The 16093-nt window shown below is 46.0% G+C and overlaps 1 protein-coding gene across 1 annotated transcript in view; it reads left to right on the plus strand.

The window, feature by feature from the left end:
* LOC109886334 (CCR4-NOT transcription complex subunit 2-like) overlaps positions 1–16093 on the plus strand; it is a 70202-nt gene that overhangs the window by 46512 nt on the left and 7597 nt on the right. Inside the window, exons 5-9 of the mRNA XM_031815378.1 lie at positions 164–367; positions 7047–7126; positions 9035–9160; positions 12217–12341; positions 15785–15905. Coding sequence (XP_031671238.1) covers positions 164–367; positions 7047–7126; positions 9035–9160; positions 12217–12341; positions 15785–15905 — 656 coding nt within the window. The remainder of the gene's footprint in view (positions 1–163; positions 368–7046; positions 7127–9034; positions 9161–12216; positions 12342–15784; positions 15906–16093) is intronic.

Genomic DNA, 16093 nt, shown 5'->3' on the forward strand with positions numbered 1-16093 from the left:
TCACGCCACCCTGATCATATCTGTGTCTCTCTCTCTGTGTTTCTCTCTCTCTGTGTGTCTCTCTCTCTGTCTCTGTCTCTGTCGCTCACTCTCTCGCTCTCTCTGTCGCTCTCTCTCTCTGTCGCTCTCGTTCTCTCGCTCTCTTTTTTTTTTCCCACTGTAGGGGCATCCTGCCCATGAACACGCGGAACATGATGAACACCCCTCAGCAGGTGGGGCGCCAGGAGGTCATGGTGGGGGGCATGCCTAGTGGGGGCAGGACCAACAGCCTGGGCAGCTCGGGCCTGGGCAGCCCTAACCGTGCCTCTCCCAGCATCATCTGCATGCCCAAGCAACAGCAGTCACGGCAACCTTTCACCATCAACAGGTAACACTAGAATGAAGCCAGACCGTATCAATGGGGGATGTATTGAACATTGTGAAGACAGGACATAGAAACCATGAAGACCTGTTGGTTAGATGAATTAAACATTGTGAAGACAGGACATAGAAACCATGAAGACCTGTTGGTTAGATGAATTAAACATTGTGAAGACAGGACATAGAAACCATGGAGACCTGTTGGTTAGATGAATTAAACATTGTGAAGACAGGACATAGAAACCATGGAGACCTGTTGGTTAGATGAATTAAACATTGTGAAGACAGGACATAGAAACCATGGAGACCTGTTGGTTAGATGTATTAAACATTGTGAAGACAGGACATAGAAACCATGGAGACCTGTTGGTTAGATGAATTAAACATTGTGAAGACAGGACATAGAAACCATGGAGACCTGTTGGTTAGATGTATTGAACATTGTGAAGACAGGACATAGAAACCATGGAGACCTGTTGGTCACACATAATAAAGACAGACTTTGAAACGGTGAGACAATTAACCTCTAGCATCGAGCAATCCCGTATCCGGGAGCGTAATCATAGCCTCAAGCTCATTACCATAACGCAACGTTTCCTATTCATGAAAATCGCAAATGAAATGAAATAAATATATTGAAACACAAGCTTAGCCTTTTGTTAACAACACTGTCATCTCAGATTTTCAAAATATGCTTTTCAACCATAGCTACACAAGCATTTGTGTAAGAGTATTGATAGCTAGCATAGCATTAAGCCTAGCATTCAGCAGGCAACATTTTCACAAAAACAAGAAAAGCATTCAAATAAAATCATTTACCTTTGAAGAACTTCGGATGTTTTCAATGACGAGACTCTTAGTTAGATAGCAAATGTTCATTTTTCCCAAAAATATTATTTGTGTAGATGAAATAGCTCCGTTTTTGTTCATCACGTTTGGCTAAGAAAAAGATTGGAAAATGCAGTCACTTACAACGCCAAACTTTTTTCCAAATTAACTCCATAATATCGACAGAAACATGGCAAACGTTGTTTAGAATCAATCCTCAAGGTTTTTTTCACATATCTATTCGATAATCTATCAGTGGTGGCAGTTGGCTTCTCATCAGAAGCAAACGGAAAAATACTGCAGCTGGAGATTACGCAATAATTGCAACGGAGGACACCAAGCGACCACCTGGTAGATGTAGTCTCTTATGGTCAATCTTCCAATGATATGCCTACAAATACATCACAATGCTGTAGACACCTTGGGGAAAACGTAAGCTGACTCCTAGCTCCTTCACAGCCATATAAGGAGTCATTGGAATGAGGCGGTTTCAAAAAATGCGGCACTTCCTGATTGGATTTTTATCTGGGTTTCGCCTGTAACGTCAGTTCTTGTGGCACTCACAGACCATATCTTTGCAGTTTTGGAAACATCAGAGTGTTTTCTTTCCAAAGCTGTCAATTATATGCATAGTCGAGCATATTTTCGTGACAAAATATCTTGTTTAAAACGGGAACGTTTTTCATCTAAAAATTAAGAGCGCCCCCTATATCGAAGAAGTTAACAGTATAAAACCATGGAATAGAAGCCAGCCAAACCTTTTACCTCCCTACTACAGTATAAAACCATGGGGTAGGAGCCTGTCAAACCTTTTACCTCCCTGCTACAGTATAAAACCATTGGAATAGGAGCCTGTCAAACCTTTTACCTCCCTACTACAGTATAAAACCATGGAATAGGAGCCTGTCAAACCTTTTACCTCCCTACTATAGTATAAAACCATGGAATAGGAGCCTGTCAAACCTTTTACCTCCCTACTACAGTATAAAACCATGGAATAGGAGCCTGTCAAACCTTTTACCTCCCTACTACAGTATAAAACCATGGAATAGGAGCCTGTCAAACCTTTTACCTCCCTACTACAGTATAAAACCATGGAATAGGAGCCTGTCAAACCTTTTACCTCCCTACTACAGTATAAAGCCATGGAATAGGAGCCTGGCAAACCTTTTACCTCCCTACTACAGTATAAAGACATGGAATAGGAGCCTGGCAAACCTTTTACCTCCCTACTACAGTATAAAACCATGGGGTAGGAGCCTGGCAAACCTTTTACCTCCCTACTACAGTATAAAACCATGGGGTAGGAGCCTGGCAAACCTTTTACCTCCCTTGGGACACAATCATGAAGTGGAACGACATTTATTTACTGAATAATTTTGCACGCCCAATTTTTCAGTTTTTGATTTGTTAAAAAAGTTTGAAATATCCAATAAATGTCGTTCCACTTCATGATTGTGTCCCACATGTTGTTGATTCTTCACAAAAAAATACAGTTTTATATCTTTATGTTCGAAGCCTGAAATGTGGCAAAAGGTCGCAAAGTTCAAGGGGGCCTAATACTTTCGCAAGGCACTGTAGAAAAGGATAGATACTTTATTGTTCTCATAGTTGCTAGTCTAGTGTATCAAGGAGTCTTGAGTCTCAATCAAAATGGTTGTTGGACTTGTCCTATGATGTGATTGATGGACTCTGTGGCTGAAAGGAGACGTTGTTGTACTGTAAGGACATTAACAGAGTGAGTCTGTCTGTCAGGAGCTGTTTACTGCCTTGGGTAAACACAAGCTGGGATTGAGGACTCTGCACAGAGAGAAGGGAGGGTGAGGGAGGAAGGAAGAAGGGAGGGTGAGGGAGGAAGGAAGAAGGGAGGGTGAGGGAGGGAAGAAGGGAGGGTGAGGGAGGGAAGAAGGGAGGGTAGAAGGGAGGGTGAGGGAGGGAGAGAAGGGAGGGTGAGGGAGGGAGGGAAGAAGGGAGGGTGAGGGAGGGAGGGAAGAAGGGAGGGTGAGGGAGGGAAGCGGGGAGGGTGAGAAGAGGTATGAGTAAGGTCAGTTAAAATGCGTAACTTGTTTTGTAGACTGTAGTGTGGCCTAGACTGTATTGCATCCTAGACTGTATTGTAGACTCTATTGTAGCCTAGCCTCTTGTAGCCTAGACCGTATTGTAGACTAGTGTAGCGTAGACTGTAGCATAGCGTAGACTGTATTGCGTCCTAGACTGTATTGTAGACTGTGTTGTAGACCCGTGTAACAGCCTATACTGTAGTGTAGCCTAGCATCTATTGTAGCCTATACTGTATTGTAGACTGTAGTTTGGTCTAGACTGTATTGCATTGTAGACTGTATTGTGTCCTAGACTGTATTGTGGACTGTAGTGTGGCCTAGACTGTATTGCATCCTAGACTGTATTGCATCCTAGACTGTATTGCGTCCTAGACTGTATTGTAGACCCATGTAGCATAGACTAGTGTAGCATACCTTAGACTGTAGTGTAGCCTAGACTGTAGAGTAGACTGTATTGTAGACGGTAGTGTAGCCTAGACTGTAGTGTGGCCTAGACTGTAGAGTAGACTGTATTGCATCCTAGACTGTATTGTAGACTGTAGTGTAGCCTAGACTGTAGTGTGGCCTAGACTGTAGAGTAGACTGTATTGCATCCTAGACTGTAGTGTAGCCTAGAGTGTATTGTAGACTGTATTGTAGACTGTATTGTAGCCTATATTGTATTATTCACCCTCTTAATGATGTGGAGAATGATGAGTGTGAAGACATATCTACTACGTTATCCTGAAGGTGTGTTTAGTGGTCTGAGAATAGGTGTCAACTAAGCCGTTTCAATCTCATCTCTCTCCTCTTCCTCCTCCTCCTCTGCACTTCCTCTCCTTTTCTCCTCTGTCATCACTTTGATTCTTCCCCAGTGTAGCTAATTAGTCCTCACACTACAGTACAGAGGAAGTGGTCCACATCTGTCTCCATGGAGATGGTGTGTAAACCTGTTATATATGACAACAATAGATAAGTGTGTATGTGTGTCTAAAGCGTGTGTGTGTGGTAGTTATGTATCTGTCTAGCTAACCCATTAGGATCATTCCAGTGCATTAAAAACCTCTTACGGCTGAGATCCCGTTAACGGGATCGATATGACAACAGCCAGTGAAAGTGCAGGGCGCCAAATTCAAACAACGGAAATCTCATGATTAAAATTCCTTAAACATACAAGTATTTTGCACCATTTTAAAGATCAACTTGTTGTTAATCCCACCACAGTGTCCGATTTTCAAAAAAGCTTTAAGACGAAAGCAAACCATCTGATGATGATAGGTCAGTACCTAGTCACAGAAAAACCCAGCCATTTTTTCCATCCAAAGAGAGGAGTCACAAAAAGCAGAAATATAGATAAAATGAATCACTAACCTTTGATGATCTTCATCAGATGACACTCATAGGACTTCATGTTACACAATACATGTATGTTTTGTTCGATAAAGTTCATATTTATATCCAAAAATCTCAGTTTACATTGGCGTGTTACGTTCAGTAATGTTTTGCTTCCAAAACATCTGGTGATTTTGCAGAGAGCCACATCAATTTACAGAAATACTCATAATAAACATTGATAAAAGATATATGTGTTATGCATGGAACTTTAGATAAACTTCTCCTTAATGCAACCGCTGTGTCAGATTTCAAAACGGCTTTACCGAGAAAGCACACCGTGCTATAATCTGAGTACAGCGCTCAGAGACCAAAACAAGCCATACAGATATTTGCCATGTTGTGGAGTCAACAGAAGTCAGAAATGGAGTTATAAATATTCACTTACCTTTGATGATCTTCATCAGAATGCACTCACAGGAATCCCAGTTCCACCATAAATGTTAGTTTTGTTCGATAAAGTCCATTTATGTCCGAATAGCTCCTTTTTGTTCGCACCTTTAGTTCACAAATCCAAACTCGCGATGCGCAGACCAGACGAGAAGTCAAATTCCATTACAGTTCGTAGAAACATGTCAAACGATGTATAGAATCAATCTTTAGGATGTTTGAAACATTATTGAAGATTTGTTAAAATCTGAGAATTCCTTTGTCTTTAGAAATGCAATGGAAAGCAGCTACGTCTCACGGGAGCGTGCCTGACTGAGCTCATGGCCTTCAGGCAGACCCCTTACTCAATCAGCTCTTATTCTCTCCTCCACAGTAGAAGCCTGAAACAAGGTTCTAAAGACTGACATCTAGTGGAAGCCTTAGGAAGTGCAATCTCACCAAATTGACACCATCTCAAATCAAATCAAATTTTATTTGTCACATACACATGGTTAGCAGATGTTAATGCGAGTGTAGCGAAATGCTTGTGCTTCTAGTTCCGACAATGCAGTAATCTAACTAACAATTCCAAAACTACTGTCTTATACACACAAGTGTAAGGGGATAAAGAATATGTACATAAAGATATATGAATGTGTGATGGTACAGAGCAAGATAGGCAAGATACAGTAGAAGGTATCTTGGATAGGCAAAGATTTTGAAAAACAACAAACCTCAGATTTCCCACTTCCTGGTTTGATTTTCTTCTCTGGTTTTTGACTGCCGTACGAGTTCTGTTATGCTCAGACATCATTCAAACAGTTTTAGAAACTTCAGAGTGTTTTCTATCCAAATCTACTAATAATATGCATATCTTAGCTTCTGGGCCTGAGTAGCAGGCAGTTTACTCTGGGCACCTTATTCAACCAAGCTACTTGATACTGCCCCCCAGCCATAAGAAGTTAATAAGGGCTTTCTATCAAGCACAAGGTCGAATGTTTTCATTGGATGAAAGGGCTGTTTTTGAAGAACCTGATTGGCCTACAGATTCCCATTTGGCATGGGGGGGGGGTGGGGATGTTTTAAAATGCCCTCACAGCTGAGCGAACACCATTTTACTGGTTAGAAAACAGTGTAGGTTGTAATGCATCACTCCTTCCTGATGTAACACGCTAGTCATTTAGCCAGAGGAGACTTCTGTCCATTGTTTCCCCAGTCTCTATTGTAGGATTACAGCAACCAGTGCTGATCTGGGATCAGTTTAGCCTTTTCTATCATCATTATATGGCCATGGGGGACCTGATTCTAGATCAGCACCTTGAGCCTGAGAATACAGTCCTTTACAGGTCTTCACTGTGGCCCATCTGCATTCAGAGGCAAACGTGGAAGCCAACTATCCTTCATAGTTTCTATGTCAAGCTCTACCAGACACAGTGCTATGAAATGTCTGTTATTGGTCTCATCAATGACATGAAATTAGCCTTGAAACAGGGAGAAATTACCTTTAGCTTGGTTCAGAGTAAGATCATGTGATGACTGTGGTGCTCAGCAGTGACTGTGGTGCTCAGCAGTGACTGTGGTGCTCAGCAGTGACTGTGGTGCTCAGCAGTGACTGGGGTGCTCAGCAGTGACTGGGGTGCTCAGCAGTGACTGGGGTGCTCAGCAGTGACTGGGGTGCTCAGCAGTGACTGGGGTGCTCAGCAGTGACTGGGGTGCTCAGCAGTGACTGTGGTGCTCAGCAGTGACTGTGGTGCTCAGCAGTGACTGGGGTGCTCAGCAGTGACTGGGGTGCTCAGCAGTGACCCATTATTACTAGGTTACCGTATCATATCAGCCTGTACCTATGACTGCCTTAGGGTGTTATGGGGGGTTTGGACTTTTTTAAGGACTTTTCTATATTGCGCGGTTTTAAGACTTAACAACTTGAAACAGGAATTAAAGTGAAATGGTGTGTGTTTCAGGATGACCATGTTTTGTCATTTGCCCTGGGTAAGAGCATCTACTGAATGAGTAAAATGTGAACTTGAATTCCCGACTGAAATAGTGTCTCTGTTTCAGTATGTCGGGGTTTGGAATGAACCGGAATCCATCGTTCGGGATGAACAACTCGTTACCCAGCAACATCTTCAACGGAACAGGTGATGTTCAAGACATTGATTGGCTGTCTGATTGATACCCTTCATTGATGACAGAAAGTTATAGTAGTAATTTGATAATTTCTTTTGTGGTTTGTTTCTCTAACTGACTAATGGTTTGTTTCTCTCTAACTGACTAGATGGAGGTTTGTTTCTCTGACTAGATGGAGGTTTGTTTCTCTGTAACTGACTAGATGGAGGTTTGTTTCTCTCTAACTGACTAGATGGAGGTTTGTTTCTCTGACTGACTAGATGGAGGTTTGTTTCTCTGTAACTGACTAGATGGAGGTTTGTTTCTCTCTAACTGACTAGATGGAGGTTTGTTTCTCTGACTGACTAGATGGAGGTTTGTTTCTCTCTAACTGACTAGATGGAGGTTTGTTTCTCGCTAACTGACTAGATGGAGGTTTGTTTCTCTCTAACTGACTAGATGGAGGTTTGTTTCTCTCTAACTGACTAGATGGAGGTTTGTTTCTCTCTAACTGACTAGATGGAGGTTTGTTTCTCTAACTGACTAGATGGAGGTTTGTTTCTCTGTAACTGACTAGATGGAGGTTTGTTTCTCTCTAACTGACTAGATGGAGGTTTGTTTCTCTAACTGACTAGATGGAGGTTTGTTTCTCTGTAACTGACTAGATGGAGGTTTGTTTCTCTGACTGACTAGATGGAGGTTTGTTTCTCTCTAACTGACTAGATGGAGGTTTGTTTCTCTAACTGACTAGATGGAGGTTTGTTTCTCTCTAACTGACTAGATGGAGGTTTGTTTCTCTGACTGACTAGATGGAGGTTTGTTTCTAACTGACTAGATGGAGGTTTGTTTCTCTAACTGACTAGATGGAGGTTTATTTCTCTCTAACTGACTAGATGGAGGTTTGTTTCTCTCTAACTGACTAGATGGAGGTTTGTTTCTCTCTAACTGACTAGATGGAGGTTTGTTTCTCTGTAACTGACTAGATAATGGTTTGTTTCTCTCTAACTGACTAGATGGAGGTTTGTTTCTCTCTAACTGACTAGATGGAGGTTTGTTTCTCTCTAACTGACTAGATGGAGGTTTGTTTCTCTGTAACTGACTAGATGGAGGTTTGTTTCTCTCTAACTGACTAGATGGAGGTTTGTTTCTCGCTAACTGACTAGATGGAGGTTTGTTTCTCTCTAACTGACTAGATGGAGGTTTGTTTCTCTCTAACTGACTAGATGGAGGTTTGTTTCTCTGTAGCTGTAGACGGAGGTGACTTGACTAACTGTTCTCTTGTCCTGTCTCTCTTCCTGCTGTAGACGGAGGGGACTTGACTAACTGTTCTCTTGTCCTGTCTCTCTTCCTGCTGTAGACGGAGGGGACTTGACTAACTGTTCTCTTGTCCTGTCTCTCTTCCTGCTGTAGACGGAGGGGACTTGACTAACTGTTCTCTTGTCCTGTCTCTCTTCCTGCTGTAGACGGAGGGGACTTGACTAACTGTTCTCTTGTCCTGTCTCTCTTCCTGCTGTAGACGGAGGGGACTTGACTAACTGTTCTCTTGTCCTGTCTCTCTTCCTGCTGTAGACGGAGGGGACTTGACTAACTGTTCTCTTGTCCTGTCTCTCTTCCTGCTGTAGACGGAGGGGACTTGACTAACTGTTCTCTTGTCCTGTCTCTCTTCCTGCTGTAGACGGAGGGGACTTGACTAACTGTTCTCTTGTCCTGTCTCTCTTCCTGCTGTAGACGGAGGGGACTTGACTAACTGTTCTCTTGTCCTGTCTCTCTTCCTGCTGTAGACGGAGGGGACTTGACTAACTGTTCTCTTGTCCTGTCTCTCTTCCTGCTGTAGACGGAGGGGACTTGACTAACTGTTCTCTTGTCCTGTCTCTCTTCCTGCTGTAGACGGAGGGGACTTGACTAACTGTTCTCTTGTCCTGTCTCTCTTCCTGCTGTAGATGGAAGTGAAAACGTGACAGGTCTGGACTTGTCAGACTTCCCAGCGTTAGCAGACCGGAGTCGGAGGGAAGGAGGTGGGAACCCTACTCCTCTCCTCAACCCACTGGCTGGGAGGGCTCCTTATGGTGAGACCCCCTACCTCCTCTTCTCAACCCACTGGCTGGGAGGGCTCCTTATGGTGAGACCCCCTACCTCCTCTCCTCAACCCACTGGTTCTCTATGGTGAGACCCCCTACCTCCTCTCCTCAACCCACTGGTTCTCTATGGTGAGACCCCCTAACTCCACTCCTCAACCCACTGGTTCTCTATGGTGAGACCCCCTACCTCCTCTCCTCAACCCACTGGTTCTCTATGGTGAGACCCCCAACCTCCTCTCCTCAACCCACTGGTTCTCTATGGTGAGACCTCCTACCTCCTCTCCTCAACCCACTGGTTCTCTATGGTGAGACCTCCTACCTCCTCTCCTCAACCCACTGGTTCTCTATGGTGAGACCTCCTACCTCCTCTCCTCAACCCACTGGTTCTCTATGGTGAGACCTCCTACCTCCTCTCCTCAACCCACTGGTTCTCTATGGTGAGACCTCCTACCTCCTCTCCTCAACCCACTGGTTCTCTATGGTGAGACCTCCTACCTCCTCTCCTCAACCCACTGGTTCTCTATGGTGAGACCTCCTACCTCCTCTCCTCAACCCACTGGTTCTCTATGGTGAGACCCCCTACCTCCTCTCCTCAACCCACTGGCTGGGAGGGCTCCTTATGGTGAGACCCCCTACCTCCTCTCCTCAACCCACTGGCTGGGAGGGCTCCTTATGGTGAGACCCCCTACCTCCTCTCCTCAACCCACTGGTTCTCTATGGTGAGACCTCCTACCTCCTCTCCTCAACCCACTGGTTCTCTATGGTGAGACCTCCTACCTCCTCTCCTCAACCCACTGGTTCTCTTTGGTGAGACCCCCCAACCTCCTCTCCTCAACCCACTGGCTGGGAGGGCTCCTTATGGTGAGACCCCCTACCTCCTCTCCTCAACCCACTGGCTGGGAGGGCTCCTTATGGTGAGACCCCCTACCTCCTCTTCTCAACCCACTGGCTGGGAGGGCTCCTTATGGTGAGACCCCCTACCTCCTCTCCTCAACCCACTGGTTCTCTATGGTGAGACCCCCTACCTCCTCTCCTCAACCCACTGGTTCTCTATGGTGAGACCCCCTAACTCCACTCCTCAACCCACTGGTTCTCTATGGTGAGACCCCCTACCTCCTCTCCTCAACCCACTGGTTCTCTATGGTGAGACCCCCAACCTCCTCTCCTCAACCCACTGGTTCTCTATGGTGAGACCTCCTACCTCCTCTCCTCAACCCACTGGTTCTCTATGGTGAGACCTCCTACCTCCTCTCCTCAACCCACTGGTTCTCTATGGTGAGACCTCCTACCTCCTCTCCTCAACCCACGGGTTCTCTATGGTGAGACCCCCTACCTCCTCTCCTCAACCCACTGGCTGGGAGGGCTCCTTATGGTGAGACCCCCTACCTCCTCTCCTCAACCCACTGGCTGGGAGGGCTCCTTATGGTGAGACCCCCTACCTCCTCTCCTCAACCCACTGGTTCTCTATGGTGAGACCTCCTACCTCCTCTCCTCAACCCAAATCAAATCAAATTTATTTATATAGCCCTTCGTACATCAGCTGATATCTCAAAGTGCTGTACAGAAACCCAGCCTAAAACCCCAAACAGCAAGCAATGCAGGTGGAGAAGCACAGTGGCTAGGAAAAACTCCCTAGAAAGGCCAATACCTAGGAAGAAACCTAGAGAGGAACCAGGCTATGTGGGGTGGCCAGTCCTCTTCTGGCTGTGCCGGGTGGAGATTATAACAGAACATGGTCAAGATGTTCAATGTTCATAAATGACCAGCATGGTCGAATAATAATAAGGCAGAACAGTTGAAACTAGAGCAGCAGCACAGTCAGGTGGAAGTTGAAACTGGAGCAGCAGCATGGCCAGGTAGACTGGGGACAGCAAGGAGTCATCATGTCAGGTAGTCCTGGGGCATGGTCCTAGGGCTCAGGTCAGTTGAAACTGGAACAGCAGCATGGCCAGGTGGTTCTCTATGGTGAGACCTCCTACCTCCTCTCCTCAACCCACTGGTTCTCTTTGGTGAGACCTCTCCTCAACCCACTGGCTGGGAGGGTTCCTTATGGTGAGACCCCCTACCTCCTCTCCTCAACCCACTGGCTGGGAGGGCTCCTTATGGTGAGACCCCCTACCTCCTCTCCTCAACCCACTGGCTGGGAGGGCTCCTTATGGTGAGACCCCCTACGTCCTCTCCTCAACCCACTGGTTCTCTATGGTGAGACCCCCTACCTCCTCTCCTCAACCCACTGGCTGGGAGGGCTCCTTATGGTGAGACCCCCTACCTCCTGGCTGGGAGGGCTCTCTATGGTGAGACCTCCTACCTCCTGGCTGGGAGGGCTCTCTATGGTGAGACCCCCTACCTCCTGGCTGGGAGGGCTCTCTATGGTGAGACCCCCTACCTCCTGGCTGGGAGGGCCAGGAGGGCTCTCTATGGTGAGACCCCCTACCTCCTGGCTGGGAGGGCTCTCTATGGTGAGACCCCCTACCTCCTGGCTGGGAGGGTTCTCTATGGTGAGACCCCCTACCTCCTGGCTGGGAGGGCTCTCTATGGTGAGACCCCCTACCTCCTGGCTGGGAGGGCTCTCTATGGTGAGACCTCCTACCTCCTGGCTGGGAGGGCTCTCTATGGTGAGACCTCCTACCTCCTGGCTGGGACGGCTCTCTATGGTGAGACCTCCTACCTCCTGGCTGGGAGGGCTCTCTATGGTGAGACCTCCTACCTCCTGGCTGGGAGGGCTCTCTATGGTGAGACCCCCTACCTCCTGGCTGGGAGGGCTCTCTATGGTGAGACCTCCTACCTCCTGGCTGGGAGGGCTCTCTATGGTGAGACCTCCTACCTCCTGGCTGGGAGGGCTCTCTATGGTGAGACCTCCTGGCTGGGAGGGCTCTCTATGGTGAGAGTGTGTCCCAGTCTGTGAGAAAATAAAACATGGTTACCTTTGCTTCTGGGTTGCTGGGATGCGATGATATTGATGGTTGTCTTCCGGAGAGATCTTCTCTGTCCCTGTATTTACCTGAGCTTACAGCCTGTCCATCCTGTCCTCTCCTGTACTGCAGTTGGAATGGTCACCAAACCCTCAAACGAACAGTCCCAAGACTTCTCCATCCATAACGAGGACTTCCCTGCACTGCCTGGTCCCAACTACAAGGACCCCACGTCGAACAACGACGACAGCAAAACGGTGGGTCTTTAATCTCTAGGAGGAACTTAGACATTTGATATATAAGGTCCGTTTGGTGGTGTTCCTGCTGAGTGGAGTTGATCATCGCCTGTGTGACTAATGTAGCTCAGCTCTGAGGCTTCGTCAATGGGTAGAGAGACCTGGAACTAAACTAGGACAAACTAACTTGTTATTGATTCATGTTGCAGGGACATGTGTTCTAGTAGCAGGGGGTATGAGAGCTGCTGGGGAAATCAACACGGTCACTGTCTGAAACAGCATCTCTAATGGATTGAGAGGGAGACGGATGAGGGACTTGTGAGCTGCTGTTTACTTTGGACGTGGCTTTTGAAATCCATTGTAGGAGGGCTGCTTAACCTCTCTGGGATATGTGGGACGCTAGCGTCCCAAAAGCCAGGGGAAATGCAGAGCGCCAAATTCAAATCAATTCCTATAAAAATCAAACTTCCATTAAATCACACATGTAAGATACTAAATTAAAGCTACACTTGTTGTGAATCCAGCCAACATGTCAGAATTCAAAAAGGCTTTTCGGCGAAAGCAAACGATGCTGTTATCTGAGGATGGCATCATAGTAAACAAAGAGAGAAAACATATTTCAACCCTGCAGGCGCGACACAAAACGCAGAAATAAACATATAAATCATGCCTTTGACGAGCTTCTTCTGTTGGCACTCCAATATGTCCCATAAACATCACAAAGGGTCCTTTTTGTTCGATGAATTCTGTCAATATATATCCAAAATGTCCATTTTTATTTGGTGCGTTTGATCCAGAAAAACACCGGTTCCAACTTGCTCAACGTGACTACAAAATATTCCAAAGTTTCCCTGTAACCTTTGCCAAAACATTTCAAACTACTTTTGTAATACAACTTTAGGTATTTTTTTTTACATAAATAATTGATTAAACTGAAGCTAGCTTTCTGGTCATGCGCCTCTATCTAACAGTACACTTCAAGTGACCCTTGTTCAAGATGGCCGTACTTCTTCATTACACAAAGGAAAATCCTCAACCAATTTCTAAAGACTGTTGACATCCAGTGGAAGCGATAGGAACTGCAAGAAGGTCCCTTAGAAATCTGCATTCCCAATGAAAACCCATTGACAAGAGAGTGACCTCAACAACAACAAATCTGAATGGTTTGTCCTCGGGGTTTCGCCTGCTAAATAAGTTATGTTATACTCACAGACATGATTCAAACAGTTTTAGAAACTGCAGAGTGTTTTCTATCTACTAATAATATGCATATCTTATTGTCTGGGGATGAGTAGCAGGCAGTTGAATTTGGGCATACATTTCATCCGGACGTGCAAATACTGCCCCGTCACCCAGAAGCCAGTGTTAGTTTCCCTGTTTTTCTGTTCTGAAGTGTAGTTCTATTTATCCCACAGGAAGTAGTTCAGTTCGGTGAAGACCGTTTCAGTGACGTTATTAGACTGTATCTTTAGTGTTCGGAGGAGAACCAACCGCACAGGGAAAGATAGTGGGACTCGGGGGGTAACAGGATTCTTCCTCCCTGTGTAGAATGTACTCTTTCACTATGCCTCTTCATCCCTCCCCGGAATCTACTCTGCTTCTCTTCCTGTTCCTCTCTGCTTCTCTTCCTGTCTCTCTCCAGAATCTACTCTGCTTCTCTTCCTGTTCCTCTCTCCAGAATCTATTCTGCTTCTCTTCCTGTTCCTCTCTGCTTCTCTTCCTGTTCCTCTCTCCAGAATCTACTCTGCTTCTCTTCCTGTCTCTCTCTCCAGAATCTACTCTGCTTCTCTTCCTGTTTCTCTCTCCAGAATCTACTCTGCTTCTCTTCCTGTTTCTCTCTCTCTCTCTAGAATCTACTCTGCTTCTCTTCCTGTCTCTCTCTCCAGAATCTACTCTGCTTCTCTTCCTGTTTCTCTCTCCAGAATCTACTCTGCTTCTCTTCCTGTTTCTCTCTCTCTCTCTAGAATCTACTCTGCTTCTCTTCCTGTCTCTCTCTCCAGAATCTACTCTGCTTCTCTTCCTGTTTCTCTCTCCAGAATCTACTCTGCTTCTCTTCCTGTTTCTCTCTCTCTCTCTCTAGAATCTACTCTGCTTCTCTTCCTGTCTCTCTCTCCAGAATCTACTCTGCTTCTCTTCCTGTCTCTCTCCAGAATCTACTCTGCTTCTCTTCCTGTCTCTCTCTCCAGAATCTACTCTGCTTCTCTTCCTGTTTCTCTCTCCAGAATCTACTCTGCTTCTCTTCCTGTTTCTCTCTCCAGAATCTACTCTGCTTCTCTTCCTGTCTCTCTCTCCAGAATCTACTCTGCTTCTCTTCCTGTCACCTCTTTCAGAATCTACTCTGCTTCTCTTCCTGTCTCTCTCTCCAGAATCTACTCTGCTTCTCTTCCTGTTTCTCTCTCTCTCTCCAGAATCTACTCTGCTTCTCTTCCTGTCTCTCTCTCCAGAATCTACTCTGCTTCTCTTCCTGTCACCTCTTTCAGAATCTACTCTGCTTCTCTTCCTGTCACCTCTTTCAGAATCTACTCTGCTTCTCTTCCTGTCTCTCTCTCCAGAATCTACTCTGCTTCTCTTCCTGTTCCTCTCTCCAGAATCTACTCTGCTTCTCTTCCTGTCCCTCTCTCCAGAATCTACTCTGCTTCTCTTCCTGTCTCTCTCTCCAGAATCTACTCTGCTTCTCTTCCTGTCTCTCTCTCCAGAATCTACTCTGCTTCTCTTCCTGTCTCTCTCTCCAGAATCTACTCTGCTTCTCTTCCTGTCTCTCTCTCCAGAATCTACTCTGCTTCTCTTCCTGCCCCTCTCTCTAGAATCTAAACCCTGCTTCTCTTCCTGTGTCTCTCCAGAATCTACTCTGCTTCTCTTCCTGTCTCTCTCTCCAGAATATACTCTGCTTCTCTTCCTGTCTCTCTCTCCAGAATCTACTCTGCTTTTCTTCCTGTCTCTCTCTCCAGAATCTACTCTGCTTCTCTTCCTGTTCCTCTCTCTCCAGAATCTACTCTGCTTCTCTTCCTGTTCCTCTCTCTCCAGAATCTACGCTGCTTCTCTTCCTGTTCCTCTCTCTCCAGAATCTAAACCCTGCTTCTCTTCCTGTTCCTCTCTATCCAGAATCTAAACCCTGCTTCTCTTCCTGTTCCTCTCTCTCCAGAATCTAAACCCTGCTTCTCTTCCTGTCTCTCCAGAATCTAAACCCTGCTTCTCTTCCTGCCTCTCTCTCCAGAATCTACTCTGCTTCTCTTCCTGTCTCTCTCTCCAGAATCTACTCTGCTTCTCTTCCTGTCTCTCTCTCCAGAATCTACTCTGCTTCTCTTCCTGTCTCTCTCTCTCCAGAATCTACTCTGCTTCTCTTCCTGTCTCTCCAGAATCTAAACCCTGCTTCTCTTCCTGTTCCTCTCTCCAGAATCTACTCTGCTTCTCTTCCTGTCTCTCCAGAATCTAAACCCTGCTTCTCTTCCTGTTACCTCTTTCAGAATCTAAACTCTTCAGGTAAGACTTCCAGCAGCACAGATGGGCCCAAGTTCCCCGGGGACAAGAGCTCAACAGCCCAGAACAACAACCAGTTGAAGAAAGGCATACAGGTGTTACCGGACGGTGAGGCTCCATTCCTCTCTCTGTCCTTCACTCTGTCCTTCACTCTGTCCTTCACTCTGTCCTTCACTCTGTCCTTCACTCTGTCCTTCACTCTGTCCTTCACTCTGTCCTTCACTCTGTCCTTCACTCTGTCCTTCACTCCATCCAACCATTCACCTGTCACAGGACAGGACCTGACTAGGAAGAAC

The sequence above is a fragment of the Oncorhynchus kisutch genome, unplaced genomic scaffold (genome assembly GCF_002021735.2).
Source record: "Oncorhynchus kisutch isolate 150728-3 unplaced genomic scaffold, Okis_V2 Okis09a-Okis19a_hom, whole genome shotgun sequence".
NCBI lineage: Eukaryota > Metazoa > Chordata > Actinopteri > Salmoniformes > Salmonidae > Oncorhynchus > Oncorhynchus kisutch.